The sequence below is a fragment of the Ostrea edulis genome, chromosome 4, assembly GCF_947568905.1.
Source record: "Ostrea edulis chromosome 4, xbOstEdul1.1, whole genome shotgun sequence".
Taxonomy (NCBI): Eukaryota; Metazoa; Mollusca; class Bivalvia; order Ostreida; family Ostreidae; genus Ostrea; species Ostrea edulis.
The window spans coordinates 89,447,403-89,464,536 of record NC_079167.1 but is presented as its reverse complement, the minus strand read 5'-3'; the positions used below and the strand labels follow the sequence as shown (position 1 = coordinate 89,464,536).

Sequence of the window (17,134 nt, the reverse complement as noted above, 5' to 3'; positions counted from 1 at the left end):
ACTGAAATAATTAATACTTTAGGCATAAGCAAATTCATTTATGTTGCATCTATACTACCTCTCCCTAGTGAATTTTTTATTAAACAGCTATGTAGAATTATTTTTAATTTTCTATGGGGGTCAAAAGATAGAATAAAAAGAAAAACACTGATTGGTAAAATAGAAGATGGTGGTATTGGAGTAATAGATATACTTACTAAATTTCACGCATTGAAAGCTGCCTGGATACCGCGACTTATAAAAAATGACGGTCATAACTTTATACGTTCACACCTTGATAAACTATTAAGAGCTTATAATGTAAATCTAGAATATATATTGAAAATGAATTGTACTGATTTAAAGAACTTTGATATATTTACCAAACTTCCACAATTTTATAAAGAGGTGTTTATTTACTTTAATCAATGTAAAAAAAATTCCTAATGTGCAAAATATGAACAATAACGAAATATTACAAGAACCAATTTGGAACAATAAGCATTTTTTGTTTAATGGCAAGACTATATATTTTAAAAATTGGATAAAAAATATTAAATATGTAAAAGATTTGTTCAATGATAGCGGTTTTAAGACCATTGATGAAATAAGCAAAGAAATTTGCAAAAAAGCAAATGTACTTTGTGAATATAAAATAGTCAAATCAGCTTTTAAATACATAAGAGAGAAAATTCATGGATACGAATCAAAATTTATAAACATAAAAGATAAAAGATATTTCAATTTTACTAATAAATATTGTACGGTTGAAAAACAAAAATGTAAATTTTTCTATGAAATACTTTTGAGTAAATTGTTTATATCACCTAAGCACCATAATTTATATCACAAAGAATATAATGTCAGTAAAGAAATGTGGAAACACATTTATCAACAAAAAATCAAGTTAGATTTAGATAGAAATATTGCTGAATTTAATTATAAACTGATGCATAATTTGCTTTCCTGTAAAAAATACATGTTTAAATGGAAAAAAGAATCTTCTGACAAATGTTCTCTGTGTCTAGAAACAGAAGATATGAGACATCTTATATATGAGTGTAAAAATGTTTCATTGGTTTGGAATATGGTGTCTTTGGCGTGCAAAGTCAATATTCAATGGAAAAGTATTGTTATTGGTTTTTATTTTGAATGTAATCAAAACACACGCCTGCTTAATAACTTTATTTCCTTCATTGCTTTGAAGATATACAAATATAAAATGTTTTGTAGACTAAGTAATCTTGACGAAACTGAATATAGCATATCAAATAATGTCAAGAAGTGTACAGTTTTGTGGTGTAAAGTTATAAAGTATAGTAATTATGCATTGAAAACAAATGCTATTGAACATTTCATAAAACTGTTGTAATTTGTATCTATATTTTTTCTGCAATGTATTGCATTGTACCTGTGCTATTGTACTACTGATTGTATTAATATGAGTAATAAACTATGAAATCATAAAAAAAAACAAAAAAAAAAAAAACTATGCATTAAGAATATATAATCTATAAATAACAAACAAAAACTAATAATAAAAATAATATACATGTATGTATATAAATTAACGCTATAAAAATAAAGTATATAATAAGAAATAACAAACATTTTGAAAGAAAAAGAGCAATTATAAATAAACAATGTGGACCAACTAAAAAAAAAACAACAAAGTAAGCAGCCTAGGAAATCAAAACAACATCGGACATCCCCGTACTGATCATGTCTAGGGCAGGTGTGTAAAAAAAAAAAACCCCACTTAGAATCACTGAAACTAATATAATGTAAATGGGTTTTACATATAAGCAATTGGTTATGAAGGTCATAGGAAAAGAAAGAGGGGGGGGGGGGGGTTGATTCTGTAAACAGAGAATTGAAAACAAAATGTTTAAAAATGGTCAAAGTACTACTGTTAGGGACATGATCAGGCAAGTAGGCTTAGATAAAGCTCAAACTACTTCGTCCGCGATTGATGAGATGACACGACAAGACCAACAATACGGGACTTTCGAGATACGGATCCACTCTGACTTTTATCGCGCGTTGAACGTAATTGTAGGGCATGTCACTTCCGGATTACAATAACAACAAAGTGAACAAATATGGAATATTTCAATTGCTATAAATTTCCTGCATTTAAATGCTATCTTTGAAAGAAAGGAATCACTACAACCATTTTATAGGAAAATACACTGTCAATTGATTAAATTATGCGAGTCGGCGCGGGAAATAAATCTAGGGAATATCTTGAGGATATCGGTAAAACTTCACGCCTTACATCCAATGGTACGCGTCTAAATGCGCCTTTTCCCTTCCATCTAATTTACACCCAGGTACTAAGCACCAATAATGACTTGGATCGTCATCGTGGGACTGCGCATAGCTCTTTACGGACCGTCTGTTAGCGAAACACCATATGTATCGATATCAACTTTGCCCTACAATTGGTTATTATCACGTGACCATGGTGTATAAACGTCAAATATAATCGGTCGTTCCGGCATATCCCGAAAGTTCCGTATTCCTCCTCCAGTATAAAGAAAATTCTGTATGTCAACAAAAGAATGGCGGATGTTTTTAAGGAACTACGGATGGCATCCTTCAGACGCCCCAGAGACCTGAAGGACATGCTAGTAAGGACTAAACTGGATAACCCTTTGCCAAATGGAGGCTTCAAAACATGTTCATATGTCAATCATGCAAATATAGCTCAGACACTGAGGGTTTTAGCAGTCCCATCAGAGGTTGCAGTTGTGAAATATTGGGAAACTTTTCCTGCAAAACCAATAACTGCATCTATCTCATCAGTTGCGATGTCTGTCAGAAGCAGTACATATGAAAAACAACAGACCTTCGCAGACGGGTCAACAACCACCGGTCCTCTATCAGAACCAATAAAGATTTGCCAGTAGCTAAACATTTCAATGGCAATAATCATCGATGGGAGGACATGACAGTGTGGTTATTCACCATGACCCAAGTTGGTCAGATACCGAAAGAAAGCAGAAGGAAAAAAATCTGGATGCACAGGTTAAAGTCATTCGAACCGCATGGTATCAACAAACCTACTGACTTCACCAGGAAGAATACGGACTTAATTTTGAGATTCATCTAGGTCTACTCGTCTTATCATGTCGCTAACAATGGCATCATGTAAAGGGGAAACTAAATGGGTGGTTCTTAGGAAGAGACCGCAAAAACTGAGGTCCCGTGTCACTGTTGGTGTGGCACGATAAAGATCCCTCCCTACTCAAAGGCTGTAAGCGCCGAGCATAGGCCTAAATTTTGCAGCCCCTCACCGGCAATGGTGACGTCTCCATATAAGTGAAATATTCTCGAGCGAGACGTTAAACAATATACAACCAGGCAACCAACCTATATTAAGCAATTCAAATACGTACATATAGCTGGTACTTATTCAGGTAATTGAGTATAACTGATTCGATACGCAAGAGCTTGTTCTGCGTATGGTCATTTTTTAAATCGAGGCACGCTACTGACAAACAAGTTGATGGTACAGGAGTTTCAACAGTCTCGTTTAAAGTCAACAATTTGCAAATTTTACGGTCGTTATAACTATCTAGTTTGCCAATACAACCTATCAATGGGTCAAATGCTGTCTGACGTGTTTCATACCGATTGTTACACCGTTTACTGGCACACTGATTTTGACTACGGATAGCTCCGTTTCCTGATAAAGATATAAGGTTCACGGCGGGTGTGACTGGTCGGCAGGGGATGCTTACTCTTCCTAGGCACCTTGTCCCATCGAAGCTGACCTAAACAGTATTTTCCCTATTTTAGCACAAAATTTGCCATGCAGTTTGGCCTTGAAGACCTGCCCCGAAATGAAATTTTTATATTTCGATAGGTTGCAAACCTCTAAACAATGTACAATTGGATTTCAAAGGATATCCCTGCTTTGGGGTTTAAATTCACAAAAACAAAAATAAACTACAAATAAATATGGAGCCTGTTTTTGACAATCTGGTTCATATTTTTACCCTCAGTTCTTGAAGGAAGTGTTGCTCAGTCAGCTACAAAGCTGCCACTGTATACCGAGTTCCGAATTCACCTCAAAAATTCCTTTCTAGATTTGAGCTTTTCGACAGTTAAAACACTATTCGCAAACTGAGGTAGGGAAAATGATAAATACAGATAAAAATGGGTTATAAAATCTCTTTTAAAACAGTCAAGTGTCTAAACATTCCCAAGTTCACATGTCAGACCGTTTCAAAGTATCACTGCCGCCTTGTCAAACCTTCGCTCTCCACACGTCTTTGTTTTGGTTACAGACAGACACTGTAACCAGACAGGCTTATTCCCATCTCGCCGGTATGTATGGTGTTATCAGTTCTGACAAATATCCAGGGGCAAGTTTGTGAAGACACTTGTAAACATACAACGATTTTGTTTACTGAATACGATATACTTGACTGGACATACTTAATGTGTTCGTATTTTCTGTCCTCATAACCACTCTGGCAGCAGTGTTCTGTACACGCTGAAGTTTGTTCGTGTATTGCTTGTTCACTCCATATAATAGGGCAATTCCATAATCTAATCTTGATGTTACCAAAGAATTTACAAGTGTCTTGCATGCGACCTCAGAGATGACATCTGCTTCTTATTGAACATCGTCGTCACAAACCACGGGTAATTGTTTCATTCTATTTCACAAACCCGTGGCTGCCTGCTACAACATTCGCTCGTTCTCATGAATATTAATGACTACCATTCCACCAATCAAATAATGATTTGACGACTTTTCTCAGAAATTTTCTAAAATGAAGTATCCAATGAAAATCATCGGCATATCCTCTGATCGGAATCAGTGTAAACATGGTGGCAATTGAAAGTAACGTGTGTCGAATGTTTGGTATTGAAAGTTTCCATGAAATACAACTATCAAATGGAAAAGATGTATTCCTTTCGATTCGGACAAGGGGTGGGAAATCTCTGGTATAGCAAGCTTTCCCGTTGCTGAAAGAAGAAAAATACCAGGTTTTGATCATCAGTCCGCTATTATCCATCATGGAAGAACAGGTAAGATAATATGCGGTATGAATATTCCGTAAATTGTCCGAGTTTAATTCGGAAACGAATTACTTGGTGATTGTGCAAGAACGTAATGTTGATCAAGAGAACCATTAGCCTGAATTTTCTCGCTGAACACAAATGTTGAAATTTATGAATGCGCATGTTTAAAATCGGTTCATCGCTTGTATATAACGTTCATGAGTTTAAGAGTAAAGTAAAAGATATGCGTGAGTTCATGAGATAAATTTGAATCCATGCGTTTATTGATCTCATGTATTTTTTCCAAACTTAGGTGGCCTTTCTTAAATCACTGGGACTCCCTGCTGATTTGCTAAATAAAGACTGTGACACAGAAGCCATACGGTCTGGAAGGACAATTTATGTTTATACTTCTCCAGAGGTTATGTCCAACAAGAATTGGAGGGATGCATTGGTAGATTCTACAACGTTCAGACTCTTTGTTGTAGATGAAGCAACGTATGGTCATCAATTGGTTTGTAGAAGTTGGTTTTTTTCACTGGTTCTGAGCCGTTGCTATGATTTATTATATCATCAATAATCAGTGCTTTGATACTATTAAATTTACAGAGTGTGATACGACTTTCTAGATCACTACTGCATCCAGATCATGTCTCTCTGAAATTGATTACATCACAATGCATTAATGCTTGTTTTTGGAGGGAAATTATTAACAACATGCACAAAAAAGAATTTCCCTGTGTGTTTGTGTTATTGATAATTTGGAAAAACATTCATTATCGTATTTATGAACATATATTTAAAAATACATGTATATATATGAGGGGTATATAATAAATTTACCATTACTACTTATAACTTGTTGACAGGTATGAATCATTGAGTTTCGTTAAATGATCTGATGATTGATACCTGACATGTGTCAAAGTTCCTTTTGTAATATATAATTTAACACACAATTTAGCATATATTTAAAAGTTCTAGTTGACGTTAATCATGATAAACAGACAAAATATTTATAAAAATAATGACATTAGGTCATCATATTTGACATCTATTACAGGTTACATTTTCTTTCCATTATCAGTTAGCTTAGTGTTCAGTTTTAATCTATTGAAAGGTCAGAGGAAGAAGAACCTTTTCAGGAATGGTTTGGAAGGATTGGTGAGATCCGGTCTCTAATCGAATGCCGAGCTCTTGTTATAGCAGCAACACCAAGCAGATCAAATAGAAAAAGACTTATCAGAAAACTTGCTTTGATAAATTGCCGTGACATAATAGAGAGTCCAGATGGGTGAAACATTAAACTTTTTGTAGAAAAGATAAAGGGAAATGAGAAAATATGTGAAACATTTTCTTAATGGAAATGATAAAGAATTGAGATTCTGATTGCCCAGGACATCTCATTATTTTTGTCCAAGTATAGAATTATGTGCTGATATTTATTGTGCGTTTAGAATATATTTAAGTGATAATATTTGTTATGTTGAAATGTTTCAATCTTGTACAACTGATGAAGTAAAGGACTCAATTAGAAACGACATGACAAAAGAAAATGGACTGTTTTGTGTGATTATTGCAACCAGTGCTGCTGGAATGGCTGTTAATTACAAAGCAGCAAATAATGTTATTCGTTTTGCCCCCCCCCCCCCAAGGTATGGATGGATTGGCGAGCTGGAAGGGATGGCACTCAGTCATACCAGGTTCGTATATACAATAGTAGACATTTAAGAAAGTTGGACTCAGATATGTTGGAGTATGTAAATAATGTAAATGTTTGTCGTTGACATAAACTCTTAAGTGCTTATGATTCTGTTCCTAAGGAAAATTTTGTTAAACATATATGTTGCGATTTGTGTGATAAGCAACGCAAATGTAATGAAGGTGACTATGAATCTTTTATTTCTATGCTTATAAAGTATAGATCTGAGTTGGAATTTGAAAGTTCTAGTGAATCGGATGGGGATTTAGTTTCTTCATTTTCATCATCACAAAGCATCACTGAATATCAAAGCGATTGATACATCGTAATTTACACTCTAATAAAATGCACCATTCTGCATTAATGTACATGTTCTGTACTAAATTATTGAAATGTATATTATCAATGTTATCTTATACACATGTATATTGCACTTGATGATGAGGTTACCTGGATATGTTGAATTATGAATTATTGCTGATTCTATTTATAAGCAGTACATGTTATAACATTTCAATTGACCTTTATTAGTGATTAATATAATTTGTGAATGCAGCTAGACAATGTCGACATTATACATGTGCAAAATTATATTAGTATGTAAATGATAAATATATAATAAAAATCAAATAAACTTTTTAAATTGATATACAGTGTTTTTAAATGTTGAAAATATTTCACTCATATACCGTACATGTAATAATCTCTACTGAAAATTCTACTCTCCTACACCGTACTGTTAATACGTAATAAAGGTCCCCTAATTCCTGTAAGCAGTGAAACAAAAGCCATCCCTCAGAATAAGCTTTTCTATCAAATCCCGTAGTGACCTTGACCATTTACTTAATATGGTTCTTCTCTTGATAAAATAGCTATATGTGAAGTATTTAATTAAATGAACACAAAATGTGGTCTGTATATGATAGAGTGTCTACAAGCTTTTTCTATGAAGTTCCATAGTGACCTTAACCTTTGGATCCCAAAATCAATAAAGTTCTTCCTCTCTTGATGACAAAGCTACATGTGAAGTATCAAAAACAATTGAGCAAAAATTGTAACCTGTAGTGTCTACTATGTCCCCTCTCGCAATGAAATGTGAGGAGATAATGACTTCAATTTAGTTTATCTACAGCATATGATTATAAATTGCATATTTTACCACTTTCCGTTCCACTAAATTCGGTAGAAAATAAACAATGACATTTTCTATTAATTACAAAGTTGCTTATTATTTTAAAACCAAAATACATAACATTTCATAAATCACATGCATGTAGTTTATATTTTGATATGGAAAAAAACCCCAAATAATTCCAAGCTGTTAAATTTTTATAACTCTAAAATTTTACAATTTTTTCTGCTATCTCAAACATTTCCAATGGTACAATAAGTATGAAAAAGAAAACATCAAATGAAACATGGTTTAGAAAATCAGACATTCAATATATTGATAAATTGAGAAAATTGAAAAGGTTTTACAGCTTGTGTGGGCTTGTTGACGTTAATATAGTTCTAAACCTATCTATGCAAATGTTTCGGATTCAAATTTTTGGGTATTTTTCAGAGTCAAATTACATGATGTTAACTGCTCTTTTGGGTGGCATTAATGAATGATGTTAAGTAAAATGTTTTACATCATATTTCACCTTACTGTATTTTATTTGACATTTGAAATAACACTCAACAGTTATTAATCTCTTCTATATGTTTCCCTTAATGAAAATATGTCAGTATAAACAATTCAAAATATTTCAAAATACAATAACTCCTGCTAATCCATATAAATGTCCATTGGGCTATCATAAACATGATCAACACTTGTTACCAGTGGGTAACTTAACAAGTGGAGTGGACTTGTCTGCAAGACATATCAAACTTTAAAAAAAAATTCTATGAACATTGAACAATGTTGATTTTTTCATAATAATGTCGCTGTAGTTTTTTATGTACACTAGATAGCCTGCGTCATGTGCATATTTACTGAGACATGGTTTCTTTAGCTACTGTTTTATTTTCATGGTAAAGTTTCAAAGTATCAACAGATTCAAGAGGTTTTGGAATTTGGAGAAGCTCTTCCTCTCGGAGTCTTTAATAATTTGTCTTCTGACATGTTCAAGACACAATCAGCAATGGTGTTACGTCCACACTTTATTCACATTGGGCCTATTTCGTGATGAACGAATAGTGTTGTTTTATCTCACAAGATTTATTTTCACATCTGGGAGTGCAGGACCCTGAATCCTGAATTGATGTCATCTTCTACCAAGTATGTTGCATACCATATTTAAAAAGAACTGAACTATATGGAGCAATCCAAGAAATGCTGAAAATGTAAATAAGCTTTAAATATTGCAAAAACGAGCTGCAAAGGTAATTCTTAACATCAGACATTTTGAAACACCATCTAATGTAATGTTTATAGAACTTAACTGGTTGCCTCTATCAGATTACTTTGTCTATAGAAAAGTCATTTTAGTGCATAAAGTTTCACATGGTTTAATGCCAGATTATTTAAATGTTTTTAAATATGTATCAGAAATCAGTCAGAGGCAAACTAGAAATTCTAATTCAAATATAGTGTATTCACCCAGGGCAAAAACGGAACATTTTAGATCTTCAGCATTTCAGGGAGCACAATGTGGAATGCTGTGAGTGAAAATATAAGAAACCCAACAAGTGTTGTGTGTTTTAAGAGAAATTATCTTAGAGATTATCACCATACTTTTTAAGCTTCATTTTGTTCCTATTTATCTTACATTCATAATTATTTCTTAAGTTTATATGTATTCTACTTCTTTTAATATGTGTTTATTTTACTAATATCTGTCTGCATGTATGTTACATGCAGGACCATATTGAAAACTAGCGTGATCGCTAAATATGTAATCCTGGATAAATAAAGGCTTTATTATTATAACCAGTAGTATTTCAGATTGTATGCTAAATATGTAAAATCCTGGATAAATAAAGGCTTTATTATTATAACCAGTAGTATTTCAGATTGCACAACAATGTATGCTAATAACATAAGTGACTCAGGCGATATTTTTTATAAAGCAAATGAATTACACTACAATTATGTTCCCATCAGACACACTTAAATTGCATTCAACTTGTTTTAAGGTAAAGTCAACTTTGTAACAATACAGGATGTAACAATATTCCAGTATGCCACCATACACAAACTGTCAGTAAAACATGCTTTTCCAAATTATATAAAAGTCTCTATAAGAAATAAATACTAAAATTCATTTAAAAGCTTGTTCTGGAGGTTCCTTATAACTGTGTTGTGTTTTAATGCACACATGCTTCAATACAAGGAGATCAATTGAATTAAAATGAACAAAATAAAACTAATTATCATAATACTGTCCATACTGGTAGTTTGAGTAAAATTGTAGTATTCTGATAGGCTTCAGCAACATTGTTACATCCTAAGGTATTAGTAAAAGGAAGTGTCACTCACATAAATATAAATTTTTGTTTTGCTTATTCGTCTTATTTTCAGCAGCATCAAGTTACTAGATAAATAGAATAATTGCAGCAATCGGTTACTTTCATGAATCAAAGTACTGAAATGTATTGATGGGAGTTTTGCGTTTGGAGATTTGCACCAAATGCTTCTGGAATTGAGAATTATTCAGAGAGAGAGAGAGAGAGAGAGAGAGAGAGAGAGAGAGAGAGAGAGAGAGAAGTACACTCAAAGTAATAAACTTACGCATAAACGTATGTTGTGTCTCCATAACAATCAACGCACAATTATTTATGTCTACCTACATATTGTCTACGTACATATAGACATTGGTAAGTTAACACCTTGTCTGGGTTGTATTTTCCTATTCTAACATATTATTTACTCTTAGAATTGCTCATGTTTGTCAAAATATGTCACTACATTAATATTCTAGCACTCCCATGGGAATTCAAGTTAGAATAGGTCCTCAGTACCCCTTGCTTGTACACAATGAGTACCAGTAATGTAAAAGTCTGATTGAGTCAGATATTTTAGAAAATTATTTCACCATTATGAATTTAAAAGGCAATGAAAGCATTTAATCAATCTATTTAGCAAATGAAAACTAAATTGACATTTTATTCACTACATGTATTAAGTTTCTAATTTCCATTTTTACATGCGCGGTACACGTGCTCTATCTGTCAATCAGCTGACTCTTGTTACTTAACTTGGCCGCGGACCACGGGAAATAAAAAACCCTCTGAAATTCGATGGCATGTGGTTTGATTTCTTAAAAGCTAATGACAAGTTTCTTGAAAACAAATAAATATTTTTATCCGTATTTGATTCAATTGATTTAATTTACATCAGAAAGTTTGGAAAAGTTTGAACTGCATGATTGGTTGTTTCCATACTAAAATTATTAAAATATATTTACTGTGGAACTCAGAAGTTTTATCACTAAAGCAGACAATGAATGCAGCCACTCAAACATTGAATGTGGCAATGCACGATGTTTTTGGTTCGCTTCAATTTGACGCTGACAAAAATCAGTTCACAAGTGCTATTATCATCGCCGATCGATTGATTTCCCGATTGTGGATACGTGTGTACACACCAAATTTGCACGCAATGAGTATAGGTATTTCCGAGTATATGTTACTTGCCTCAGTTGCTAGTGATCTGTAGTATCTTTTATGAATTATTTGTGAGGAACATAAAGAACGTGTTTTTACTATGGGCGCCGCCATGAAATATTACCGAGATTGCTAAAGCGTGTTTTCATTGGTCAAATAAATCTTGCGTCACTTTATTTATATGCAGTATTTCATTCATGAGAACGAGCAAATGTTGTAGCAGGCAGCCACGGGTTTGTGAAATAGAATGAAACAATAACCCGTGGTTTGTGACAATGATTGAACATACGAGTATGTGTCAACGACCAACTACATGTAACAACTTGACATTATGACAACAGAATTCCCATACCATATCTATGTAGTAATACTGTATTCCATTTTCACTTGCATGTGGTGTTTTAAATTTTTTAACCTATTTGTTATATAATAGTATATTCTGCGTGTGATTGGGGCAGGCTACCGACAAACAAGTTGATGTTTCGGGGGTTTCAGCAGCCTCATTTAAAATCAACAATTCACAAATGTTATATGGTCGTTAATAACGATTTGATTTGCCAATACTACCCGTCAGTGGGTCAAATGATGCCTGACATGTTTCTTTCCAATTATTAGGCCGTTTTTAATATACTAATTTTGTCTATGGACAACTACGTTTACCTGATAAAGTTATAGGGTTCATGACGGGTTGATTTCTTCTCTCCTTGGCACCTGATCGCACCTTTTGTGTGTCCAAAGGTCTGTGTTTGTCACCTCTGTCGGCGCGGGTTCGAATCCCGCTCGCGCCGGTAAGTGAGAATGTTTCCCAGTTTACTTTCGGAAGGTCGATGGTCTCTTCCCAGGTACATTGTATCTGGGTTCTCTCCTCCACCAATAAGAACTGGGCGCCACCAGATAACTGAAAAATTGTTGAGTGTGGCGAAAAACATCAATCAATCAATCAATCATTGTAATGTGTGAAAAATAACTTATTGCATTCGGTTGGCATAAAGTCATGAATATGCATGACCATTTAGTAAGATTGGCTCAATGGGTATTTTCTATTGCTACCTTGAATTGATTCTAACGATACTGAATAATTAACATAGATAGCATGCTTTATATTCCATAATTTACACGTCTGACTATCCCTTCATAGGTAAACGCATTGATGGCTTCTCTATATTTGGTAAAACAAGGGATAACGGAGAGATCTTTATTTACCACGATGAAAATCTACAGCAAATTCCCAGAAAGGATATATGGATTGATTCAGAAAATATGCCAACGAAACCAGTTAATGAAATTGTAATCAAAGGCAACGCCAATAGCTCGGAGAAAATTCTCACACTTTGTGAGGTCTTCGTCTTTGGTAAGTATGACAAGCTTTACCTTGTGAAACAATTTTAACGTTATCAATGTTCGAATGCTGATATACGAGTACTTGATTAATTACTTTTTAACTTCTTTGAAAGTTATAGTTCGTTCACAAGCTATATTAATTATGTAATAATTAAGCTTGTAGCCCAACAAACGATGGTAGGGTAAATTGTGACAATGCCTGTCCTTGGAACTGTGTCTCAAATGAGTCATGTGTGAACTTTGCTTGCTTGAAGTGTAAGGAAGGATGGAGCGGAATTTACTGCGATAAACGTAAGATAGCCTTGATATCTGAAATGATTCTATGCATTTATTCCATCAAATCATGTATAATTGTTTGCTTCTCTCACTTTCTAGACATTCCAATTCAGAAATACTGTACTTTACATACGCGAAGGAATTTCACTACCACCAATGGTTGTACCCACCTAGAACATTGCTCAGGGCAATTTAATATCACAAATCATACTTGTAATGGTCAGTGTGAACCAGGATGGATGGGACCTGGTTGTCAGTACAGTAAGTAGATGTATTACCCCTAGGCAACAGGATAGGCCTAGTGGCAAATAACGAAAATCTTCAAAAAGTATGTTTGTCCTTTTGGGTAGATTTTAAAGTCTTTTTTAAACACATACTTGTCAAAATCATACGAAATACGCAAATTTTATTAATGGTGGATTTAGCAAGTGTTTGCTTCATGTCACATTCGGAAATCTTTCTCTCAAATTGGAACGTCACCAGTTTTAGGAGAGGTTTGACAAAGTTTGATTGTTATTGAGCCAATGTCTATTCTGTCACAGAACCTCGCATTTTAACGATGAATAGAAACTTGCACTGCATATGGTAAGTTTTTAAATCAAAGCAGGCTACTGACAAGTTTATGGTGCAGGGGTTCCATCAATCTCCTTTAAAAATCAGCATTACGCAAATTCTGTGGTTGTTATGACAATCTAGTTTGCCAATACGACCTATCATTGGATCAAATGCTGTCTGACGTGATTCATGCAGATTGTTAGGCCGTTCTTGGCACACTGATTTTGACTACGGATAACTCCGTTTACCTTATCAGAATATAGGGCTCACGGCGGGTGTGACGGATCGACAGGGGATGTTTACTCCTCCTAGACACCTGATTCCACCTCTGGTGTGTCCAAGGTCCGTGTTTGCTCAACTATATATTTATGTTCCCCAAACAAAGTTTGGGAACATATTGTTTTTACTCTGTTTCTTATTATTATTATTATTATTATTATTATTATTCTTTTTCTCCGGTACTTTTTTGTCCGGTAGTGTTCTCAGAAACTACAAAAGGGATCGATATGAAACTTTCCAGGATGATAGTATAGCGTTTGTAGATGTGCATAGTGATAGTCATTTTGTTTGCACGTGCATGCACGCGCGCGCACGTGCATTGCAATTTTGGTACAAAAAATGGAAAATCAGAATATTGAAGGAAGCGATATAAAACCTAAATAGGATGATAGTATATCATTTGTACATATGAAAAATAACAGTTATTTTGCCAGCACGCGCACGCATGCGCGTGCACGCGCATTACAAAATTTGTACGCTAACTTTGGAATCAGTCTAACTTTTTTGTTGTTCATTGAAATGGCTTGAAATTCATATCATAGCTAGATATTGAGACCCTTAACTGATTTACATGGTCAAAATTACCAATTTGCACGCGCATGCACGTGCGCTTCATTTTGATTGGATAATGCTAAAACGTTTGTAACTATCTTATTTATGAAGCGAATGAGATGATATTCACAGCATATGTAGACAATATGTGTATCTATATGTTGGTGTAACAAAAATTGCCAACGCACACGCGCATGCGCGTGCAACGTTTTTTAAATGTTCAATTTTTAAAGGACGATAACGTTTTTGTTTTTCATCAAATTCTATTCATATTAGGGGTTTATATGTATCTTGGTACTCCTTACAAATTGCTGTGGTTAGAATTACTGCTCAGCACGTACATGCACGTGTGCTGATTTCTGATTGGACGATTTTAAAATCGCTATAACTTCCTTATATTTGGTGGAAACGTTATGAAATTCATACTGTGGGTATATGATACAAATGCCTGTTGAACGACATCAACAAAAATTCGGAATCATACACGCGTGCGCGTGTATGCACGTGTAACGCTTTCTTTCATTTCTTGGTACTGAAATGACCATATTGAACGTACTACATGTAATTAAAGGCTAAAATAAAATGATTTTTTCCTATAGATTCACAAGGACATCACTTTTTAATTGGGGGAGGTTTGGGGAACATCTGTAACGGTCCCCGTTACAATTAGAACTAGTTTGTATTGATTTTAGGAGTTATGAGATTGATCACTGTTCGTTATGTTCACCTTTCATTGAATGATAAAAACATATATCGCAGGTACATGACCAATAGGGGGTATTTTGTGAGCGAATATAGTGAAAGTACTAGTGTATAGGACTTTTATTCGGTGCACAAATTCATCACATTTCTTTAAATCTTCATCTGGCACTGTCGACGTTTTCCTTGTCAACTGTTGTCTTTAATTGCTGATCTCTTGATGCAGCAATAAGTCCTGGTTAAACTTCAGAAAACCTCTATATCATCAAATACATCGAATTCCATATTGTCTTCACATGCAGAATGACATGATTTGGCAGCTTCAAGGAGACCAACTTTTTTTCTTCAAAACAATACCTGCCATATGCACTATCTTAAAGCAGAGCGAGCAATTTAGTGAATTTTTTCTCCTTGTATAATATTCCAACACAAACATTCATGCTATAGGCAGGCCCACATTATATCTCCTTCATGAGCACCAACAGCCATATTCGCAACATTATCCTCAGTTATGAAAGCAAGTTTTTCTCTTAAGCCAAATTTTAGCAGACACTGCTTAGTTAAGTGCCGGAGGTATTTCGAAAGAATGTACATTTAACATAACATAATTTTCCGGTTATGTTGTGATCCTTTGGAACTAGGTTGGGGCCACAATATGGGGTCAACAATTTTTCATGGGAATATATATTGATAAAAAAAAAATCTTTTGAAAATCACAAGGGCCAAGGTGTGATTTCGTCCATAGACCTCTTATTATTATTATTATTATTACTATTATATATACATGTAGATATAGATAAATAAGAATATATATATATATATACAATTTCAACAGTTTTCTCTTATATAACGAGCAATGCGAATTAATCACTGTATAGATACTTATACGGAGTTTACACAGGTCACGGCTGTGTGGATGGACATTAATTTTGTTAAAAAGTAGATTACCGGCACTACTTTTACTAAGGCAATACACATCTAGCTATCGCTTCCCCTTAGTAGAAAAGTCTATCAATAGACGAAACCAACATCACAAAACGTATTAATGATCTTACTTGTATTCCAAGCAGTGGATTTTTGTCAATAATAACAATGTCTAATGTCTAACGTATGCATGTCTATAATTTAATCTGCTACACTGACCCCTGATCATCCTGATGTAAACAATGGTTGAATTTGGTAACTTTGGTATGGGTGATCCGGAATAATTGTACCTTCTGCTACACGATGACATACTTGCATCACTAGATCTTTCCTTTATGACACCTCAGAAATGCCTGTAACGGCAGCTTACACTGTATGCTTCCCAGGAAGCTGAGAATGTTCTAGATTGATATAAGGTTTTTCGGGGTAATAATGTATTGTAAAGCGTTTTAAGCAGCTGGAAAAATCGCTATATAAAACCAATCATTATTATTATTACTATTAAGACCTACACACTGCACTGCCTGCGTGTAATAGTCATTGCAGCCATAAGTGATGCCGGTTTCCAAACAAGCCAAATTATGTTTATGTCGGGGCATCGAAGGGAGGCATCGTTGAAAACCTAAAATCAGAAATTTATCGTGTCAACAGAAGCATTCATTGAGCTCATGGTTGTCAACAATTAGCCTCCAAATCAAAACCGTCCCTTACCTTCGTATACTTCACATCCTCTGCGATGTCATTTCTGTAAAGATATTCATCTGCGTCCTCTGTCCTGTCTATAAATGATTTGCCTACACCTGACAACTGCTGCCCTATTCTTCATGTTCCCCCACTCAGTCTTCTGTTAACTTCGTAATATCCACAGAATATCTCTCAAAGTCGGTTTCCAACAACTGCGTCTTCAACTTTCAAAAGTGAAAGGATGCAGCAAAACTGTAATGTTGCGCATCCTTCTCGCAGTACGTTTCTATCAGTTTTCCCAAAGTTACCAATTTAGACAAAAGGAAGAGTTTTTAATTATATATTCCCGAGTTAATGCATATGTCTTTGTTGATATACTTGCTTTTCAGCGTCTTAATAATTAAAACCGTTCTTCAATTGATGGAACTTTGTTTTGTGTTTTCGTCATTTTGAACGATTGATTGATTGATTGAATATTGTTTAACGTCCGTCTCAAGAATATTTCACTCATATGGAGTCGTCACCACTGCC

The 17,134-nt window shown here is 34.4% G+C and overlaps 1 protein-coding gene across 3 annotated transcripts in view; it reads left to right on the top strand.

Moving 5' to 3' along the window:
* LOC125669227 (uncharacterized) overlaps window positions 1-17,134 on the top strand; it is a 90,740-nt gene that overhangs the window by 22,721 nt on the left and 50,885 nt on the right. For all 3 annotated transcript variants that reach the window (XM_056164235.1, XM_056164233.1, XM_056164234.1), the window contains 3 exons: window positions 12,432-12,644; window positions 12,791-12,925; window positions 13,010-13,171. In XM_056164235.1, the coding sequence (XP_056020210.1) occupies window positions 12,432-12,644; window positions 12,791-12,925; window positions 13,010-13,171 (510 nt within the window). The remainder of the gene's footprint in view (window positions 1-12,431; window positions 12,645-12,790; window positions 12,926-13,009; window positions 13,172-17,134) is intronic.